Source organism: Hypomesus nipponensis, chromosome 13, assembly GCF_054491055.1.
Source record: "Hypomesus nipponensis isolate SF chromosome 13, ASM5449105v1, whole genome shotgun sequence".
In the NCBI taxonomy this organism is placed as follows: Eukaryota; Metazoa; Chordata; class Actinopteri; order Osmeriformes; family Osmeridae; genus Hypomesus; species Hypomesus nipponensis.
The window spans coordinates 9,938,157-9,957,500 of NC_140373.1; the positions used below are offsets into that span (position 1 = coordinate 9,938,157).

The 19,344-nt window shown below is 54.7% G+C and overlaps 1 protein-coding gene across 1 annotated transcript in view; it reads right to left on the reverse strand.

Annotated features, from left to right (window-relative positions):
- Positions 1-10: 10 nt before the first annotated feature.
- LOC146259963 (SH3 and multiple ankyrin repeat domains protein 1-like) overlaps positions 11-19,344 on the reverse strand; it is a 27,535-nt gene continuing 8,201 nt past the window's right edge. The window contains 19 exon segments of the mRNA XM_084670498.1: positions 11-2,166; positions 2,829-3,725; positions 3,913-4,412; positions 4,524-4,613; positions 4,701-4,929; positions 4,996-7,183; positions 7,359-7,482; positions 8,445-8,560; positions 8,859-8,915; positions 9,015-9,041; positions 9,778-9,858; positions 10,023-10,158; positions 10,649-10,773; positions 11,035-11,117; positions 17,297-17,375; positions 17,651-17,761; positions 18,183-18,331; positions 18,723-18,825; positions 19,230-19,344. The exon segment at positions 19,230-19,344 is cut by the window's right edge and continues 104 nt beyond it. Of these exon segments, the coding sequence (XP_084526624.1) occupies positions 2,085-2,166; positions 2,829-3,725; positions 3,913-4,412; positions 4,524-4,613; positions 4,701-4,929; positions 4,996-7,183; positions 7,359-7,482; positions 8,445-8,560; positions 8,859-8,915; positions 9,015-9,041; positions 9,778-9,858; positions 10,023-10,158; positions 10,649-10,773; positions 11,035-11,117; positions 17,297-17,375; positions 17,651-17,761; positions 18,183-18,331; positions 18,723-18,825; positions 19,230-19,344 (5,292 nt within the window). The 3' untranslated portion in view covers positions 11-2,084.

Below are 19,344 nucleotides of genomic sequence, written 5' to 3' on the forward strand. Positions count from 1 at the left end.
GGCCACACTTTTATTTATTCAGCATTTATTTTGACACCTTAATTATATCTCTATCATATTTTATCTGTATACTGTATTGTTGTTTAAAACAAAACTTCATAAATACCTCTTATCTCTGCTGCATACATGTTCTCATACTGTATATATCATATTCATTATACTGTATATATTTTACTAGTCCTAAAATATTCTTTGAAATCATAGACAGTAATGCTTTCTACACAACCGCACATTCATTCCTATATGCAGTTTCTTGAGTGTGTGGTGAACCCAACATTAAGGGCGTCTCGGCATGAGATTAGGAAATTGAAAAGTGCACGTCTACCCAGGAATGCTTGTGAACGGGGTGAGTTCCTCTGGGCTCATCTGTGAAGCCAGGCGAGGAGTATAGAAAGCATTAACCTGAAACCAGAACCAAACCAAAAAACACAAACAGATAGCTTCAAATAATTGTCACACTATTTGGAAGACGGAGATTCAGTCATTTTTAGAAATGTTTAAATACTTAATCTTTAATATAATAATCTGTGTTAAATCATACTATGTTTTGTTATTATTATAACCATAATCCTCGTCATCATCGTTACATAAACCTACAAAGGATGCGTGTAGAAGTTGAGAGAGTTTAGCCGTCCCCATACAGTAGAGTTCACTGAAGGTAGCTTGACGTGTTATACAAAGCCTGTATTTGTGTGTACATGTCTCTGAGTGTGTGTTTTCTCTCTCTGATCAGAGGTTTTGAGGAAAGAGCATGAAAAAGGGCAATGTAAGGATTGTCAAGTGTTGCGAAACATCCATCCCAAGATACAAGATGTTTGAATGTTAGAAATCTGTCTTTGAGTTCCAGAGAAGGCATTAAAGATAGAAAGAGAGGTATAGGGATCTGATATATGTAACAAGGCCAGCGGACAGACCGACACACAACCACACACTCACAAAGGGAATAGGCTGGGGGAGTCAGACACACAGACAGACAAGCGGTATAAGCCCTTTTCAATCGCTGCACCTGTGTGAGAAAATAGTCAATGGGCTGTGATGTCATCCAAGAGGGCCCCCCTGGCCTTGGACAGTGCTTTGCTCGTAAACATCAACAACGCATTTGAAAAGTCGATCTGCATTGTAACATGATATGATAGCAAACCTGTTCTCTGCTCTCCCTTGCCCCTCTTAGTGGACTTGATAATAGTAAAATGTCAATTCACAACACTTTTGAATTATTCATAAATTGTCCTTACAAACACAATTGAAATGACTCAATGTCGTTACCCTGACCCGTTGCAAATGAATGATTGCAATCAGCACTCGGTACAAAACAAATGAACAATAATCGTTATGAGTCCCGTTTTTTATACACGTAGGTTTTGCTGTACACTGCATGTGTTGTTGTTCTTGCAAAATACATAGAAAGCTTGTTGGCAAATCACTAGGGAGATTAGGGCAAATAACACTATAGGTATCAAAACACTTTTATTAACATCTTTACTTTGTAATTATTTACCATGAACTTTTTAATGAAGGGCCTTCCTCTGACTAGCTGTCTATAGGACTGTAACCCCACCATGGGCTAATAGTCTCCCACAGCTTCGGATCTGATGGGAGTTTCTACACACAGGGCCCTGATGGTTAGCTGTGAAGCAGCAGCGCTCGTTTCCTGGAGGTTCAGGAGCTTCTCAAACTCACAAGTCTGCCTTCAAGTTTTCCTTGGTGCTGCCAAGCAGCAGATGGAGTGAGAATGTCCAGTCAAAAGTGTGTGTGCGCGTGTTAGTGTGTGTGTGTGCACGTGTGCATGGACGAATAGCTTGCGAGCACGTATCAGTTTGTGTTAATTAAAAGCCTTTTCATCAGTAGTTGTACTGTGTAATAATTGAACCCTATAAGATAAGACCGCAAGTCTTACTTTTTCGTACCCTCTTTTGACCAACACGTGCAACCATTGATAAAAAACAAAAAAACAAAGTCATTGTCCATCACACAAACTGAATCTCTGACAGCTTGATTGTCCATCATGAGCCTTCGTCCCACAAACAAACGGCTTGTGTCCACGCACTCGTCTTCTTTATATCTCTTCTCATCTTATCATTCTCTCAACTTTGAGTCACCTCCTCCCTCACTCTCTCAGTCTGGGCCTCAGGGAAGGGGCTAGAGACAGGCGAGGGAGAGGGCAGCCTGGAGAAAGAGGGAGGGAGCACATCCAATAAGAAGAGAGAGGAAAGAAAAGGAGAAAGACTACTGTGAGTGGGAAGACGGTTGAGAAGACACAGAGGGAGAAATAAAGGGAGAGAGAGAGAGAGAGAGAGAGAGAGAGAGAGAGAGGGAGAGAGAGAGAGAGAGAGAGAGAGGGAGAGAGGGAGAGAGAGAGAGAGAGAGAGAGAGAGAGAGGGAGAGAGGGAGAGAGAGAGAGAGAGGGAGAGAGGGGAGAGAGAGAGGGAGAGAGAGAGGGAGAGAGAGAGAGGGAGAGAGGGGGAGGGAGAGAAAGTGAAAGAGAGAGAAAGAGGAGACAGAGAGGAGAGAGAAAGAAAGAGAGGGAGAGAGAGTGCGAGCGAGCAAGGAAAGAGAGAAGGATGAGGTTAAAGATGGAACGCTAAAGATCGAGATGGCAAATAAAGAGAAAGAGTAACTCATCAGATCACATCTAGCGACTAAACTCTACCAAGGGAAGGGGGATGGACCCAGCTGGCGCGCAACGAAGGAAAGCTACACCCGTCTTTCCTTCTCCATCCGTCCTTTCCTTCTCACATATCCACTCTTCCTCGGCCCCGCCCCCCATCCAGCCGGACCTGATGCCTTGGGGGAGGGGTCTGTCCCCCGCCGCTCGGCTCCTCCCTCACCTGTCCGTCAGCTTCTTCAGCGCTCTCTCGATGTTCATGCGGTGGCCCACGCGCGTCACCCCCAGGTCCAGGAAGTCATCCTTGGTGAGGGAGGGCAGGTGGGAGCCGTCAATCTCGTTGTCCAGGAAACGCTCCCTGTGCTCGCCCAGGTTCAGGTATGCCAGCCAGTCGGCCACATCGTACTTGGTCCAGTAGGACAGGGGCTTGACGGCGAAGGGCTTGGCCGGGGGCGGGGGGGTGAGGTGGGGGTAGCTGAGGCAGGGCGGGGTGGGGGGCAGGTGCATGGAGGGGGAGGTGGCTCCGGACAGGAACTGCGTGGGCGAGAGGGAACGGGCGCCCAGCAGGGGGTTGAGCGGCGCCGCTGCCGCCGGGTTGAACAGGGGAGGGGCGGAGGGGTTGTAGGTGTCTCCTAGTGGGTGTCCCGGGGAGGGGGGAGTGAGGGGGCCCGGGAAGTCAAACGGGTTGCTGTAGACGGGGGTGCTGGGGAGGATGGGGAGGGAGGAGGGCCGCTGGGGTGCCGGGGCGGCGTGTTCGCTGGAGTAGATGAGGGGGCTGGGGGCGCGGCGGCGCGTGACGGACGAGCGCATCTCCGGGCTGGGGTTGAAGTCGAACGTCTTGGTGCGGTACTTAGAGCGGTGCTTGGGCGACGTTGGGTACGGGGAGTAGGTGGGCGAGGTTGGGGGGTGGGAGTGGATGGGGGAGGTGGGCATCTGGGGGGAGGGTGAGCGCGTCCAGTTGGGCTGGAGCGGGGGCTGGGAGGACGGGGAGACGGAGGGGGTGGCGGTGAGGTTGGGGGCGAAGATCTGCTGGCGGTGCTGGGGGGAGGAGGTGGGCAGGGGCGAGGTGGAGCGGGTCGTGGGGGGGCTCTGGAACACGTCGGAGAAATCCGCCGAAAATCTGAAACAGACAAAAAAACTAAACAAGTCCAGCTGTTCTCATGCAGAGAGGATGTGGTGTTGCCACTTTACGACAAAAGCCATGTACCAGGTGCACTGTTTGCACGTTGCTTTCTACAGATGAGTCTGCAAAAAGGACCGACATGTAAACAAACACATCTTGAAGCATCTAGAAGCAACGGTCTTACCTCTGCGTGCTGGGCAACCTGGGACTGTTGCTCCACTCCTCCAGGCTTTTGTTGCCCATCTGCTGCAGCTTGGAGCTCAGTTCGTTGATGATGCTGGCCTTCACGCCGGCCAGGGGCGAGGGGCCCCTGCGCCCCTCCAGCGACACCCCGGCCCTGGCGACCCCCCCGCCCCTCTCCGCCTCCGCCGCCTCCCCCCAGGCCGCGCCCTGCGGCCTCTCCAGGCAGGCGGCCAGGGTGGAGCCAAAGCCCTCCTCCATCTTGGAGCGGCTCGGCTTGCGTCTCTTCTCCTCTGCCGCCCCGCCCGCCTCCGTCCGGGGCTCGCCCTCCTGGGGGGGCGGCCGGTGCGGGTGGTGGTGGAGGGAGGGGGGGTTGGTGCTGCTCTGCCGGCGGAGGGCCGCCGCCGTGGCCCCCTCCCGCCCGCCCCCCGCGCTCTCCTTGCACGGGGGAGTCTTTGGGTACGAGGGGCCGGCGGACTTGGCGTTGGGGTGCACCTCGAACGTCTGGCCGCCCGTGTAGCTCACGTAGGGATCCGTGTGCTCCACGCCTCTCTCTCCCTCTCCTCCTCCTTCTCCTCCTCCTCCTCCCCCTCTCTCTCCCCTCGCTCCGCCCACCCCCAGCATGTCCAGGGGGTGGTCGCTGGTGCAGTGGCTGTCCAGCTCCTCGATCCCAGAATCCACCACGGCGTCCTGCCAGTCTCCAGTCTTCATCATGGAGGGGTGGTGGTGGTGGTGAGGGTGGTGAGGGTGGTGAGGGTGTGGGTGGTGGTGATAGTCTCCGCCCATGCCTGCCTTGGCGGTTGCCGAGGGTACGCCGTAGTGCGAAGCGGCGGCGGCAGCGGTGGTGGTCGTCGCGGCGACCGTGGCGGTCATTGTGGTGGTGGCGTAAGTCATGGTGGTGGTGAGGGTGGCGGCGCCCCGGTCCTGGGCCAGCGGCATAACCGGGTTACCGGGGTTGAAGTAGGGGTGGGCGTGGGACATGGGCTGGGGTCTGTGGAGCGAGGGGGCAGGCTGGATGGTGCTGGAGGAGGTGGAGGAGGACGGGGGGAATATCTGGGGCGAGGGGAGGGAGGGTGAGAGGGCGGACTGGGTGAGGTTGGCCACCTCACTGTCGTAGGAGGTGAGGCTGGAGGCGGCCGAGTCGCCGGCCTGGGGGGAGGGCAGGGGCGCGTTAGAGGGGAGGCCCCCGGCCGTGGTCACTTTCGGGGCGGGGAGGGGCGGAGCCGGGGGTGGGACTGAGGAGTGTTGGGCCGGGTGTGGGTGCTGCTGTGGGTACCTCTGGAGGTCCCTCTGGCCCCTCTCTGAACCGCCGTTGGCAAACTGTATCGGAGGGGGCAAAGGGTCCACAAAGACAAACTCGTCATCCTGGTCTATGGAGGGGGCCGGGGGAGGGAGGACCATGAGCCCAAGCCCCCCCGCCCCCCCTGCCTCTCCTCTGGGCTCGTGTGCGTGGGCCGGGGCTCCGGGGAGGGTGTACTGGGGGACGTAGTTCGCATTGGGGCTGCTCTCCATCTGCAGGAAGGAGGGTCTGCGAGGGGTGGGCTGAGGAGCAGGGCCGGCAGGCTGAGCGGGTGCCCTGCTCTCGTACACCTCTCTCTCCCTGGGAATCTGTTGGTAAAACTGGGACTGGTACTGATTGGTTCGGTCCTCCGAAAAGCGAACCCGGAGACCCTCCCTGGCCCCGCCCTCCTTGTCCCTCTCCATCCTCTCGGCCCCGCCCCCGGGCCCCCCACCGCCACCTCCTCCCAGGCGCAGTATCCGTGGCGACTGCGGGCGGCTCAGGGAGGGGGGCAGGGGGGTGGCGGTGGGGGAGGTGAGATGGAGGGAGACGGGGGAGTTGTAGGCGGACTGCGTCGGCGTGGGGAACAGCGAGGGGGCCGGGGTCTGGACGGGGGTGCTGAACGAGCCCACGCTCGACATCTGCCGGCCAAAATGGCGCTCCTCGCGGCGGGTGCGCCGGTCGTCCTTGAGGGCCCTCTCACGGGCCGCCAGCGCCAGGCCCAGGGGCGAGGACGGGTCCAGAACCTTCCCCGTCAGCGGGTGGATGAAGGTGGTGGCCGGCTGGCCGTAGTTGGAGGGCGCCGACCTGGGCTGGCCGTCCTGACCCAGGATGGGGGAGGAGTACTCGGGCAGGCCGAAGGCCGGCGGCATGCTGCTGGCGTAGTTGACGTAGTTGTCGGCGGAGAACATGCCCTCGTCGATGGACTTCGAGGGGCGCAGGCGAGGGGCGGGCACGTCCATCTGGGAGCCCTGCGCCAGGGAGACAGGCGTCCTCGCCCCGCTTCCTCCCTCTCCGCCCCCCTCTCCCTGGACGTCGTCCTCGGAGGACAGGAAGAACGAGGCGCTCCTCCGCCTCATGTCCCTCAGCCTCTCCCGGTCTCTCCGGGCCGCGCCCACGAACGCCGCCCCCAGCTGCGTGCTGAAGTCCAGGCTCTCCAGCTCGTGCTGGCTGGGGAGGGACGGGCTGGTTGAGGATGGGGGCAGGGGGGCGGAGGCAGGAGGGGGCTGCGTGGGGACCAGGGGCAGGGGCTGCCCGGGAGCAGGGATGTCCGGGGAGGCTGGGGGGGAGGCGGGATCGTCGGGGTCGGGTTGTGGCTCCGCCTCCATGCTGCTGCCTTGGCTGCTGCGGCCGCTGCTGCTGGTGGAGGGCGCCTTGACGATGATGGTGGGGATGGGGATGGAGCTCTTCTCCTTGGACGCGGCGCCTTTGGCGCCCTGGCCCCCGCGGTGGTGCCTCTGGCCGTCCTCCACCTTGGACTGCTTCATCAGGGCGCCCTTCCCCCCTCGCCTGGCTCCTCCGCCCTGCCCGCCTCCTCCTCCTCCTCCCCCGCCCCCTCCGCCCCGCTCCCTGGTCGCCGCCTGCGCTTGCGGCGGCGCTTGCGTTTTGGGCGCGGCACTCGTGGGCGGCGTGGCGCTGCTGTAGCCCCTCCTCAACCCCCCCATTTTTCCCCCGCCCCTCCTCGGCACCTCAGGCTCCCCGGTGTGCGCACCGGGGGCTCCCCTGCGCAGGGTGGGGGCCATGACATTCTGGTTCATCCCCCCAGGGGCCCCTCTGTCCCAGGCCTGGGAGTGGTGCTGGTAGTGGGCTTGGGAGGTCGGGGGCAGGGGCATGGCCGGCTCCCCTCTTCGGCCAGAGTGGGGGCCGGCAGACAGGGGTGGCTCCGGGGCGGAGGTGTTGGGTGGGGGCGGGATGTCCTCGGGGCCTGGGACTGACAGGCTCCGGGCCAGTTTCACAGCAGGCGTGTGAAGATACTGCCTCTCCTCTTCTGTCACACCTGTGCAAAACCAGACAGGGTTGTTGACTTGGTTCATTATTCATCCTACCTCACAACCAACCGGTGCATTAGGCCAAAGACATCGCTCACAACCAACAGACACAGAGATCGGGAACGCTACTTTCCACTGTTTGCGACTGTTCCTGGACGTGGCCTTCAGCCAAGTTAACCGTACCGATTGATTTCTGGCGCAGCATCACGCCGTGCGGAGTTCCATGGCCGGGCGGAAACTGGGCGTGGTTATACCCGAACCCTGGACCGGGGGCCATCATGCCGGCTGCTGACTGGTCGAAGGCCGGCTGCAGGTCCAGACAGCAACACAACACAGAGGCAGCAGGCGGAAAGGACGGGAAAAGATTTACATTACATTTTGGATTTGGATTCATTTTGAAGATTTTGAAGCTTTATTTGACATACAAATAGCGCAAACAGAACTACAGCAGAAGATCAAGGATAAGAAGGGCATAGTTCAAACAGTATTTTGGTGATCAGAGTCAAGGAATGGTCCGTATGAAGATGAATGACTCCGGTAAATGAACAATTCCTTCTCAGATGTGAAAGTGAACCCGTTTGCTGGAGCGAGATTACGTGTTGTGGTATCGGTGGTCAAACAGAGGGTTTCTTCAGGCGCAATGTCTCAAGGAGGCAGAGCGTGACGCGGCGGAGGGATATCACACTGATGTGATGAGTGATGTGATAAAGGGGTGTGATGGAGAGGTGCAAGAGGGGGAGAAGTGATGGAGGACTGAGATGGAGGACTGAGATGGAGGACTGAGATGGAGGACTGAGATGGAGGACTGAGATGGAGGACTGAGATGGAGGACTGAGATGGAGGACTGATGTGGAGGACTGAGATGGAGGACTGATGTGGAGGACTGAGATGGAGGACTGATGTGGAGGACTGAGATGGAGGACTGAGATGGAGGACTGAGATGGAGGACTGATGTGGAGGACTGAGATGGAGGACTGATGTGGAGGACTGAGATGGAGGACTGATGTGGAGGACTGAGATGGAGGACTGAGATGGAGGACTGAGATGGAGGACTGAGATGGAGGACTGATGTGGAGGACTGAGATGGAGGACTGATGTGGAGGACTGAGATGGAGGACTGATGTGGAGGACTGAGATGGAGGACTGAGATGGAGGACTGAGATGGAGGACTGAGATGGGGTACTGAGATGGAGGACTGATGTGGAGGACTGAGATGGAGGACTGATGGGGAGGACTGAGATGGAGGGGTCTCCTGGGGGGGTGCGGCACCTCGTTAGGGACGATGCTCTTGCTCTGGTCTTTCTTGCCCCCGTGACCCCGCTGGCCCTGGCCATCAGAGGTGCTGATTGTCTGCTGAGCAGCTGCCAGGATCTCATCTAGTTTATCTGGAGGGGAGGGGGGGGGGGTGAGAGAGGGGGAGAGAGGGGGAGAGAGAAAGAGGGAGAGTCCATTACCCAGGCGGCGAAAAAATACGCCAAATAGATGGAGCACTGTTTTATTTTTGACCAGTTCAAACATCCTCTTTATGTAGCTGAGAGGCCGACTAGCTGGGGGAGGGGGGAGGAGAGGGGGGCGGGGGAGGGGGGGAGGAGAGGGGGGCGGGGGGAGGGGGGAGGAGAGGGGGGCGGGGGAGGTGAAGGAGAAGGGAGGGGGGAGGGGGGAGGGAGGGGGGTGAAGTCTTACTCAGCGCCATCTGATAGACTGTCCTCTTCTTATCTGGCACCTGCGAGGTCTCGTACTCTGAAAAGCAGATGGAATTATTCGACGGATCAAACCAGAGAACGATTCTTAATTAGGGCTGGAGGGCTGATGGGAGGATGTGATAAGAGAGATATTCACCTGCTTTCTTCTTCCAGGGAGAGGCCGCTGGAGCGTACATCATTTGAGGGAGAGAGAACAACAAGAAAGAAAGGGAAAAAAAGGTTGTTTTCCCACAACTCAAGCCATCTGCCTGAAAACCAGTCGATGATAATGAGATAATGGGCGTACTTTGACAACAGTAATGTAGACAGGGGTGATGATGAGGGGGACGAGGAGGGCGGCGGCGGTGGTGGTGGTGAGGACGACAACAATGGCAATGACATCACAGAAGGCAAGGCCTGTCGCACCTTTCTCCACTGGTCGGGGGTCCCATGGGATAGCAGTACAGAGAGAAGAGGCGGTTAACATTGTTGCTCAATACACAAAACCACACTAGCCGGGCGGGAGCATGGGAGCTTTTTCATTGCCCCGCTGGACTGTCAGAGGTATTGGGGGATCTACAGACACTGGAGAAGGGCTGTCCATGACACAGGCCAACTCATTCATCCGTCAGTAATTAAGCTATTAAATCACACCAATACTACTGTACATAATGACCTGGCTCTCTACATCAACTCGACACATATTTCATGAACGATCTAGATTCCCTTTTCTTTTTATGCCATCGTTCAGAACCTTGGAGTGCACACATTCATTTTCTCTCACTTCTACTCTCACTTCTACTTCTCTCTCTCTCTCTCTCTCTCTCTCTCTCTCTCTCTCTCTCTCTCTCTCTCTCTCTCTCTCTCTCTCTCTCTCTCTCTCTCTGTCTTTTTCATCCCCCTCTCCGCTGCAGGCTTACCCATGTCTTCCAGCTCTGAAGTCATCGATTTGGAGCGCAGAGCGATGGCAGGGGGTGTCAGCCTCTTAGCTTGCTGGGGGGCTGCCAAAACACACACACACACACACACACTTACCATTTATCACTATGTTACAAGAAAAAACAACGTTCTGTAGTTAACAACACTAGAGCAAACATGGCATTTCCCAACATTTCAAACTAAGTAGGACTTAAGTAGTTCCACAACCGGGTCAAGTGGATCTGACCTTTCTTCCTAGCCGTGTCCTCCATCTCAGGGTTGCGGGCCACCATGACCACCTTGACCATGAGGCTGTTGCCCCCCTGTCTGATCATGTTGACCACCTGCCTGTGGCCCACCTTCACCACGTTCTGGCCATTCACCTGGCAGAGACAAGCACAGCTGTTTAGCTGGGACACAGACACACAACTTAGTCCTCAAGGTGAGGAAGTGAAAACGAGGCTAAGAGAAAGGGGAGACAGACAAAGAGAGAGACACACAAAACTATTCCTGTTTCATAATAAGTAGCCGAGACACCGTGCGAGAACGACATATTTCTAGCAAGGCCCACAGACACACAGGCACACACCCGTCCTAGCGAGTGGAAAACAACTGGAGCTCAACCTTGAGAGCTTATCAGCTACCTCGAAACGTGTGTCCAAAATGTGCAATGCCAAGCGTTGACTCAAGTTAATACTCAGTTTATCAACCTAGTTATCTCGCACTCCTCAGGTTTCAGATCAGTTTCCTTCTGGGACCAACCTCATCACTGCTAGCCCCTTGAGTGCAGGAGTGCACTGTAGGAACACACTGTCGATGCTGAAATCATCTTAAAAGGAGCGTAATACTGCAATCCCCCGGAGAGGGGCGTACCTCGATGAGGAAGTCCCCCATCCTCAGGCCTGCCCTCCATCCTACGCCGCCCTCGTCCACAGACTCCAGGTACTGCAACGCGGGGAACGCCGGGGTGGGGGTGAACTCCTCTATAGGCGTCTGAGCTGCGCACAGCCAGGAAGAGAGGGCGGGTGAGACGAAGGGGAGAACACGAAAGAAACGACATGGGAGAGGCGCGAGGAAAATGAGAGAGATTTTAAAAACAGGAACAAAACTATGTGATTTAGGGGAGGGATGGGGAGATTAGCCAGGGGGGTGGGAGAGAGGGTGGGGGAGGGAGGGAGGGACAGGCAGGAGTGGAGACAGATAGAGGGGTGAGGAAGATGGAGGGATTAAGGGTGAATTTTGGAGGAGAGCATACTCACCTTTGGCTCCTCGGAGCACAAAGCCAAAGCCCTCGTTGTCTTTCTTCTGCAGGAGTACTGTCTTCTCCTTAATGATGTAGTCACTTAAAGAGAGGGGGAGAGAGGGAGGGTGGAGAGAGGGAGACATGTTACAGAAAGAGGAAGAGAGAAAGAGAGAGTGAGGCAGAGAAAGAAAGAGAGAAAAGACACAGAGAGAGAGATAGAGAGACAGAGAGAGAAACAAACAGAGAGACAGAGAGAGAGAGAGAGAGAGAGAGAGAGAGAGAGAGAGAGAGAGAGAGAGAGAGAGAGAGAGAGAGAGAGATGGAAACAGACAGAGAGAACGGGAAGAGAGAAAAACAGAGGGAGAGAGAGAGACAGAGCTAAATGTATGACTTCTATAGCAACAGCAAAATGTTATTGTCATGCAAATAAAGCATTGGTGAATCTTGGAGACAGCTATACAGCATCACATTATGAAATCACACTGCACCAAAAGACAGGGGTGGGGAGGGGGGTGTGCAGGGGCTGTTTGATGTCAGAGCAGCCCCAAAGAGAGGCCTTCACCACCAGGCGTGAAGTAGTGTCAGGACTGGTATAGAGTTAGCTACCAGAGTAGACTTCCTCACACCATGACACAGCTAACCGCTGACGAGCACCACGAGCAGGACCTCATGTCTTCTCCACATTTACAAATTGTACATACACCTGCTCAAGCGATAATGGAAAATGCCCAAAAGCACCAAGGGAAAACATGGCTGGGACTTTCCCTACAGCCTCTGGGAGGCTCTTGATGCGAACCAGCTTCCATGATCCTCTCATAGTGAAGACCAGCGTTCCCTTTTAGACCAGCCTTCACTATCGCCTCACCGTGACAACCAGCCTCCATGTTTTCACCCCGGCGACTCAGTGCCAACCACAAACACCGCCTTGCCGAGTAACTCACAACATGACATTTCAAATGCAGAGCAGCAGAGTCTCCTTATCTGCTTCCCGGGCCCGGCTTCTCCCAGAGCTTACAGCACAACAACCATCCAGCAGAGGACGCTGCAGCTGAGGAGCTTAGCCATGATGGGCCGTGGCTGACATCTTGGTCTACCAGGGGGAGGTGTGGGGGGGAGGGGAAGCGGTGTTATGGACCCAGAGCCGGGAGGAACTCACGCTGTTTCATAACTCTGTTAGCATGGCTAGGCCCGCTGGCCCCAGGCAGATTGATGGCGGCGCTTCAGTGTTCTGGCCCCTGTGTAGCCTGCCTGGGCAGCACAGTGTTCCAGCCCCCTGACTCTGCTACGCTGTGCACATGACTGCGCCACAATCTCTCAGCTGGTGTAATTGCTTCACTTTGCTTTCCGCCGTCCTCTGTTACAGCACGGGGCTGAGGCTGCGCCGGGATGTCTGCGGTCCTCGGTCTCTGCATGACTCGGGGAGATTTCTTTTTTACCTCGCTAATCTGCTTCTATTCCGCTGGTGAGCGGTTGCTTCACTAAACTCAAACTGACAATTGACCAATCCACCCAAGGTACAACGCTCAGGGTCACCCGGCTTCGATTCCTACCAGTGGCTGAACGCGAAAAGGGAGATGGGGTGAGCCTACATGCGGGGGCCCCCTGTCCTAGACCCGCTCCGCACCTCGCTAACTCTTCAGATGTGGCTGTACATTGCTACGACAACTAGCCTATGCAGTCACGAGGGTTGGCAGGAGCCCAGACCAAACTTGACGAGATTGAAAAGGATGACAGTTCTTGAGCCGCGGGGGGGGGGGGGGGGGGTTCTAGACCCCTGGCCGGAGCACAGAGAGAGAGAGAGAGAGAGAGAGACAGAGAGAGAGAGAGAGAGAGAGAGAGAGAGAGGCACAGCCAAACAGACAAGCCTCAACTTCTCCTCCCATCGAGGTTTCCTTTGCACCGTCCCTCCATCCATCCCCGGTAGGCCTCACTGTCAAAGCTACTGTTCGCCAACGCAGGGCCGCCTCTCAGCCATCTGCTCTTCACACCTCGCTCCGTTCTCCCTCTCACCCTGCTCCTCCATCGTGTTCTTCCCTCTCTCTCTCTCCTCCTCTCTCTTCTCTCTTCTTCTCCATCCCTCGCCCCTCGCTCGCTCGATCTCGCTCCACACATCCAAACCAACATGGACCAGAGTGGAGGATTTCAGGAGGGTGACTGGCACCCAGGCATCCCTGTGGATGCAGGTCCACAGGTGTTTCCTAAGGCGTGAAATAGCGGCACTCCCAGCTACCTCCAACCTGATGTTGTCATTGCTGTTGAGTCAATACAGGAGGTATAGGACCATATCTGGTCTCTCATCCGGTCCATGCTATTGGCTAGCAGGATATATGAGGCTTCAACCAGACTGTACGCCTATTAGAGAACGGTGTTATTATGTACCCTTCTGAGTCATGCTCTCGACCATGCACAATTACTGGAAAAAGGCAGTATTTTAACCACACACACAAATGTACGTTGGGCACACACACGCACACACACATTCACATTCGATGTGTCTGTGCGTACACACACTTGACATAGTGACACATACGTGAACAGCCAACCCAGAGGATTTAGTGAACCCCCCCTCCGCCACGAGCATGACCATTCAATATCTCATTCACACACACACGCACACACACACACACACACACACACACATACACGCACACACACAGCACTATTTCCATCATCTCAAATGAAGCATAAGAAAGAACAAGCCACTTAATGCGTCCACTTTCTCATTTCGATCAGCACTAATTTCATTGCATATTCTGGTGGCACTCATACGAATGCACATTAATAATGACACTAAGAATGGCAAACACGCAAGACTGGACTAGGAAGCCTTTAAAATGGACACGCTCATAAAATGAAGTAATGGGTTTTTAGAAAAATCATGACTCAAAACAAATGGAATACACCCACACAATCTGAACAAAATACATCAGTATATTCTCTCTCTTGCTCGCTCTCTCTCTCTCTCTCTCACACACGCACCACACACTACACACACACACCCACATTACATTGATAAATACATGAGAAGGGACATACAGAAATAAACATGCTGCTGCAGAGCCTCAATTCAATAGGCACTTCCGTCACATGCAGCATTCACGCACGCACACACGGCACAGGGAAAAAGGCGTTTAAACACACGCATTCACACTCACTCGCACGCACGCACGCACGCACGCAACAGTACATAGCTTAGAGAATCCGCCTTTCAGATCCTCGTCCTCTCAGAAGCATCTACCTCTCCCCTCTCTCCATTGTCCTCTCCTCACATCCATAGCCAGGCAATGAATGATCAAACAGCGGCTACCTGTAAATGAACCACACACTCCTGTTTCTGGGGCCCAATGACGGCCAGGAAGAAGAGAGGGAGAGAGAGAGAGACAGATCTCTCTCTCCGCATCCCCCCATTGCCATGTCCCCCCCTCCTCTCTCGCGCCGCCGCCGCCACCTCCTCCTCCCTCCTCTCCTCCTCCTCCCTCCTCTCCTCTTGGTCTGCCAGAGAGAGCCGCGAGAGCGGAGGAGAGGAGGAGCGAGAGACGACGGGAAGAGAGAGGGAGAGAGCGAGGGAACGAGCGCTGCTGGCCTGGCACTTCTGCACCCGGCATGCTTAAGACAGCGCGGAAGGGAGAGAGAGACAGGGAGGGGGGAGGGAAGGAGAGAGAGAGAGAGTAGAGAGAGAGTAGAGAGAGAGAGAGAGAGAGAGAGAGAGAGAGAGAGAGAGAGAGAGAGAGAGAGAGAGAGAGAGAGAGAGAAAGGCAGAGCGACAGTGATGCTTCTGCGTGGCTGCGACAGGATGAGAGAGCGCGAAGGGGAGAGGGAGGGAGAGAGGAGGGGGCAGCGCTGGATGTTAGAAAGGGAAGGGGGAGGGAGAGAGGGAGGGAGGGAGAAAAAGAGAGTGATGTGGCTTAGCATAAAAGAGAGAGAGAGAGACAGAGAGAGAGAGAGAGAGAGAGAGAGAGAGAGAGAGAGAGAGAGAGAGAGAGAGAGAGAGAGAGAGAGAGACAGAGAGAGAGATAGAGAGAGAGAGAGAGAGAGAGGTGAATTTGCGGGTGGAGAAAGGGGGATGGTATAAATGTGTGCAGAGATGGATTAAAGGGCTAGTGTGTATATTTACACATCCGCTGACTGTTTTTCTGATTCACCAACAGCTGATTTCACCCTGGATTTACTCACTTGAAAATCTGCAGCTTTTTTGCTGCTCTCTCTCTCTCTCTCTCTCTCTCTCTCTGTCTCTCTCTCTCTCACACACACACACACACACACACACAAACACACACCCACAGGGACACACAAACACTCAAATCCTCTTTCTCACACCTGCACTACAAAGCATGATCTGGAGGCTACTGTCTATTAGTAATTGTTCTTAGTCACTAAGAACAATAGCATGTAGTAACAATGTAGTAACTTCTGCTACATCCAATTTACCACATCCATTTACACCACCAATCTACCAAATCCATCTACTCCACCATTCTACTCCATCCATATACTTATCCATTCTACTCCACCGTTCTACTACATCGCTTGTTCTGGATAAGAGCGTCTGCTAAATGACTAAATGTAACGGCGAACACACACTTCTGCCCCACTTTATCCCCCACACGAGCCACTATCCTCCTTGTGAAGCAGGGAAGCTTTCTGGATGTGGGTGACATTGGGGTTGGCAGTGAGGTCAGCTGAGGGCAGGACAAGTGTCAGCTGTGGGCTGAAGATGACTGCCAGGCCCCGGGACTCCCAGCGCCTCACACTAGCCAACTGACCCAGCGCTCAGAGCCTCGCAGAACCAGATGACTCATGTATGACACACACACACATGCCCATACACACATACAAATGAGCACACCCACAACCGCCCACCCACACATACACACCCACACACTCTCTCACACACACACACACACACACACACACACAAACACACCTACACCTACACGCACACACACACACACACACACACACACACACACACACATACACACTACACACACAATAAGCACTACTATACCAACACCCAAACAAATATGAACACACTAACACCCACATCCATACCCATAAAAAAAAGTACACACACACACATGCACACACACATACAGAACTACTTCAGCCCGGGGCCGGCTACAGTTTGACGCTAGTGGATCAGACAGAGGCAATGGGGGAGAAGGAAGCCTTCATTTACAAGGCAGCATGGTGTTACACAGCGCAGCACAAACAAGCACAGGACATCAAGACAGGACTACGATCGACCAGCGGACCCCGCGTACGACACCGGAGAGCCCACGTCTGGGCACCTCTGTTCCGCACGGCCTTGCACACATCTCCCTCCTGCAACTCCCCATCTCAGCACTTCCAAACCAGGGTTCAAACTGGAACAGAACCAGGCTACATGGCAACGATCGGCGCGTGCAACGTGTTTCACGACGACCGTCAAGAACTGAAGCCCGGCCTTGGTTCTGGGCCTGTGTGGACGTCTTTGCACGGAGAACAATCCGGAGTGGAGGACAGCCTGGGAGCTGGATGTTGGAGCTGACAGGCTGCTCCACCGCCCCCAGCAAGGACAGCAGTCCTGGGAACACGGCAGGCGAAACAAGCGCACACCACCCAGACCTGCTGTACCGTGCAGAAGAAGCAGAGAGTGCACGCAAGCACATGCAGACACATGTTCACAACAGCACACACACACATGTTCACAAAAGAACATGTGCACATGCACACACACACATTTACAGACCCCCACACGCACCCTTCCCTTTATGACATCATGAACAGTAAGAGCCCTACAGCTCGTGGAACAGCCACCTCGGCCAATCAGAGTCAAGCATCCTGACATGACACAGTGCCTGGTGCTGCCAGCCCCAGCCAGTGAACAGCCACAGCTGTCTGATCGGCAGAGAGCAGCGGACTTTTCCTTTGGGGAAAAGGGGTGGAGGGGGAAGAACTGTAGAGAGGATAAAGACCACTCACTGCTGGGTGTATCGTTAGCTTCACTTACACGCTCCCTATCCACGGCATGGAAACACCGAACAAATACCTTTGTTCATTTTCTCGTTTATTTTCATGAACCAGGTTAAAAGACTGAGTCTTCGTGGGATAATTCTTGTTTACAGTGACAAGAACGGTGGATACATAACTCATAGCACAACAATGCTACCTCGTCTCTTTATCACCAGGCCTTACCGCAAAAGATCCAACATCATACATGACTATATACAGCCAGTAGTGCAAGTTGTAGTCCATGGCAGATAACCAATAAAAACTACAATCGATCCCAGTCTTACCTGGGGCCATCGATGCCATCGTAGGCTCCTACTGTGACGTTGCGAAACAGTTTCCTCTTAGCTTTCTCACTGCGAGTCTCTGGAAATCACAAATAAATCACAGGTACTCACCACATACTCCCCAGCATTGAGGTGTGTGTATGTGTGTGTGTATGTGTGTGTAGGTGTGTGTATCTTTGTGTAACTCGCGGTGTTTTAGCATATCTCCGGCGACCACATAGCCGACTGTCTGTGTGTCATAGATGTTCCTGACTGTGGCCCCATATCCAGTCAGCTTACAGTACTGTACAGTACAGTAGGCTTGTAGTCACATGTCTGTGTGTACCTGGTCCAGTGGACCTGAATGTGTCTCACCTGATCGGTCCTTAGTGGGAACGGCTACCTCCTCCACACACTCTGATGGGAACCAACCAGTCCGACCCTTCACTGTGCCCTCCCAGAAGCCCCCCTCGCCTACACTCAACACTGAGAGAGAGAGAGAGAGAGAGAGAGAGAGAGAGAGAGAGAGAGAGAGAGAGAGAGAGAGAGAGAGAGAGAGAGAGAGAGAGAGAGGGACAGAGAGAGGGAGAGAGAGAGAAATAGAGAGAGAAAGAGAGAGAGAGAGAGAGAGAGAGAGAGAGCGAGAGAGAGAGAGAGAGAGAGAGAGAGAGAGAGAGAGAGAGAGAGAGAGAGAGAGAGAGAAAGAGCAGAAAACAGAGAGAGAGAGAGCGAGAGAGAGAGAAGAGAGAGATTATGAGAAAAAAAAGAGAGAAAGAATGAAAGAAAGACAGGGGGGAGGAGTGGAAAGTGGAGGGAGACTAAGAGTGAGAGAAAGCAAGGCCTAGTAAATCAGGTCATCACAACCAGCGCTGACCCTCAAACCCTCGAGCCACGAGTCCCCCCTCACCTTTGACCTTGTCCCCCTTGCTGAGCGTGAGCTCTCTGTCGCCGTGGGAAGTATACGCCCGCGTGGCCACGTACACACGCCCGGGGACGGCACTGTACATTCGCTTCATCTGACCACCGGACACACCCCCGCCGCTCCCCGCGGCGCCACTAACGAGAAGGAGAGAGGAGGAGGGAGAGAGGGAGAGAGGGAGTAGGAGAGGGGGGAGCAGGGGAGGAGAGGGGGAGGGGGGAGGAGAGGGAGAGGAGGAGAGGAGGAGAAGGGAGAGGAGGAGAGGAGGAGAGAGGGTGGAGAAGGAGGAAAAGGGAGGGAGAGGAGGAGGGGAGGGAGAGGGAATGCAGGGCGGAGGAAGAGGGAGAAGAGACAGGACAGGAGGGGGGAGGATGGAGAGATGGGAAAGAAGGGAAAAAATGTAGAGAAGAGAGTGAAGGAAGTGAAGAAAACCCCCCTCAGAGCATTGGTTTTCTACATATATATATATACTGTATATATATATATATATAGTGGATGCGTTCCCTCCTTGGTCCGGCCCGTCCTCACCCCTGTCGGCCGCGGGGCTGCCGTAGCCTCTCCTCCGTGTCGCTCTGCCCGCCCCCTCTGGAGGGGGAGCGGGTCCTGACCCGGGGGCTGCTGGAGCTCCGCCCTCCCAGAGACACCCTGCGCTGAGCCTGCATGGACACACAGCAGCCTCACTCACTGGAGAGCTGGGTCAGCTGGGAGGGACTGACTAACACGCTGACTAACTGGCTGACTGATTTACTGACTGATTGACTGCCTGGCTGATTGACTGCCTGGCTGATTGACTGGACGACTGACTGGCTGACTGACAAACTGACTGATTGACCGACTGGCTGGCTTACTCTTTGACTGACAGCCAGCTTTGTGGTTTTTATTTGATCATATTGATAAAAACCTAAATTAAACTTGGCAAGTCAAACAACACCCAAACAAAACACATGACAAACCAAATGAATGTATTCCCTGAAAGACAAAGGCCTAGACACTAGAGGTAAGATGTTTCTCCTCGGATCAAATGACAGCTAACACAAGTTTAGCTTCAGGAGCCTTTAACTCTGTGGCCTTTCGGTACCTGCACGGGATTGGCTGGTGCTTTGTTGGGCGGGGCCGCTTGCTCAGGCAGGGTCATGCTGTTGTCACTGTT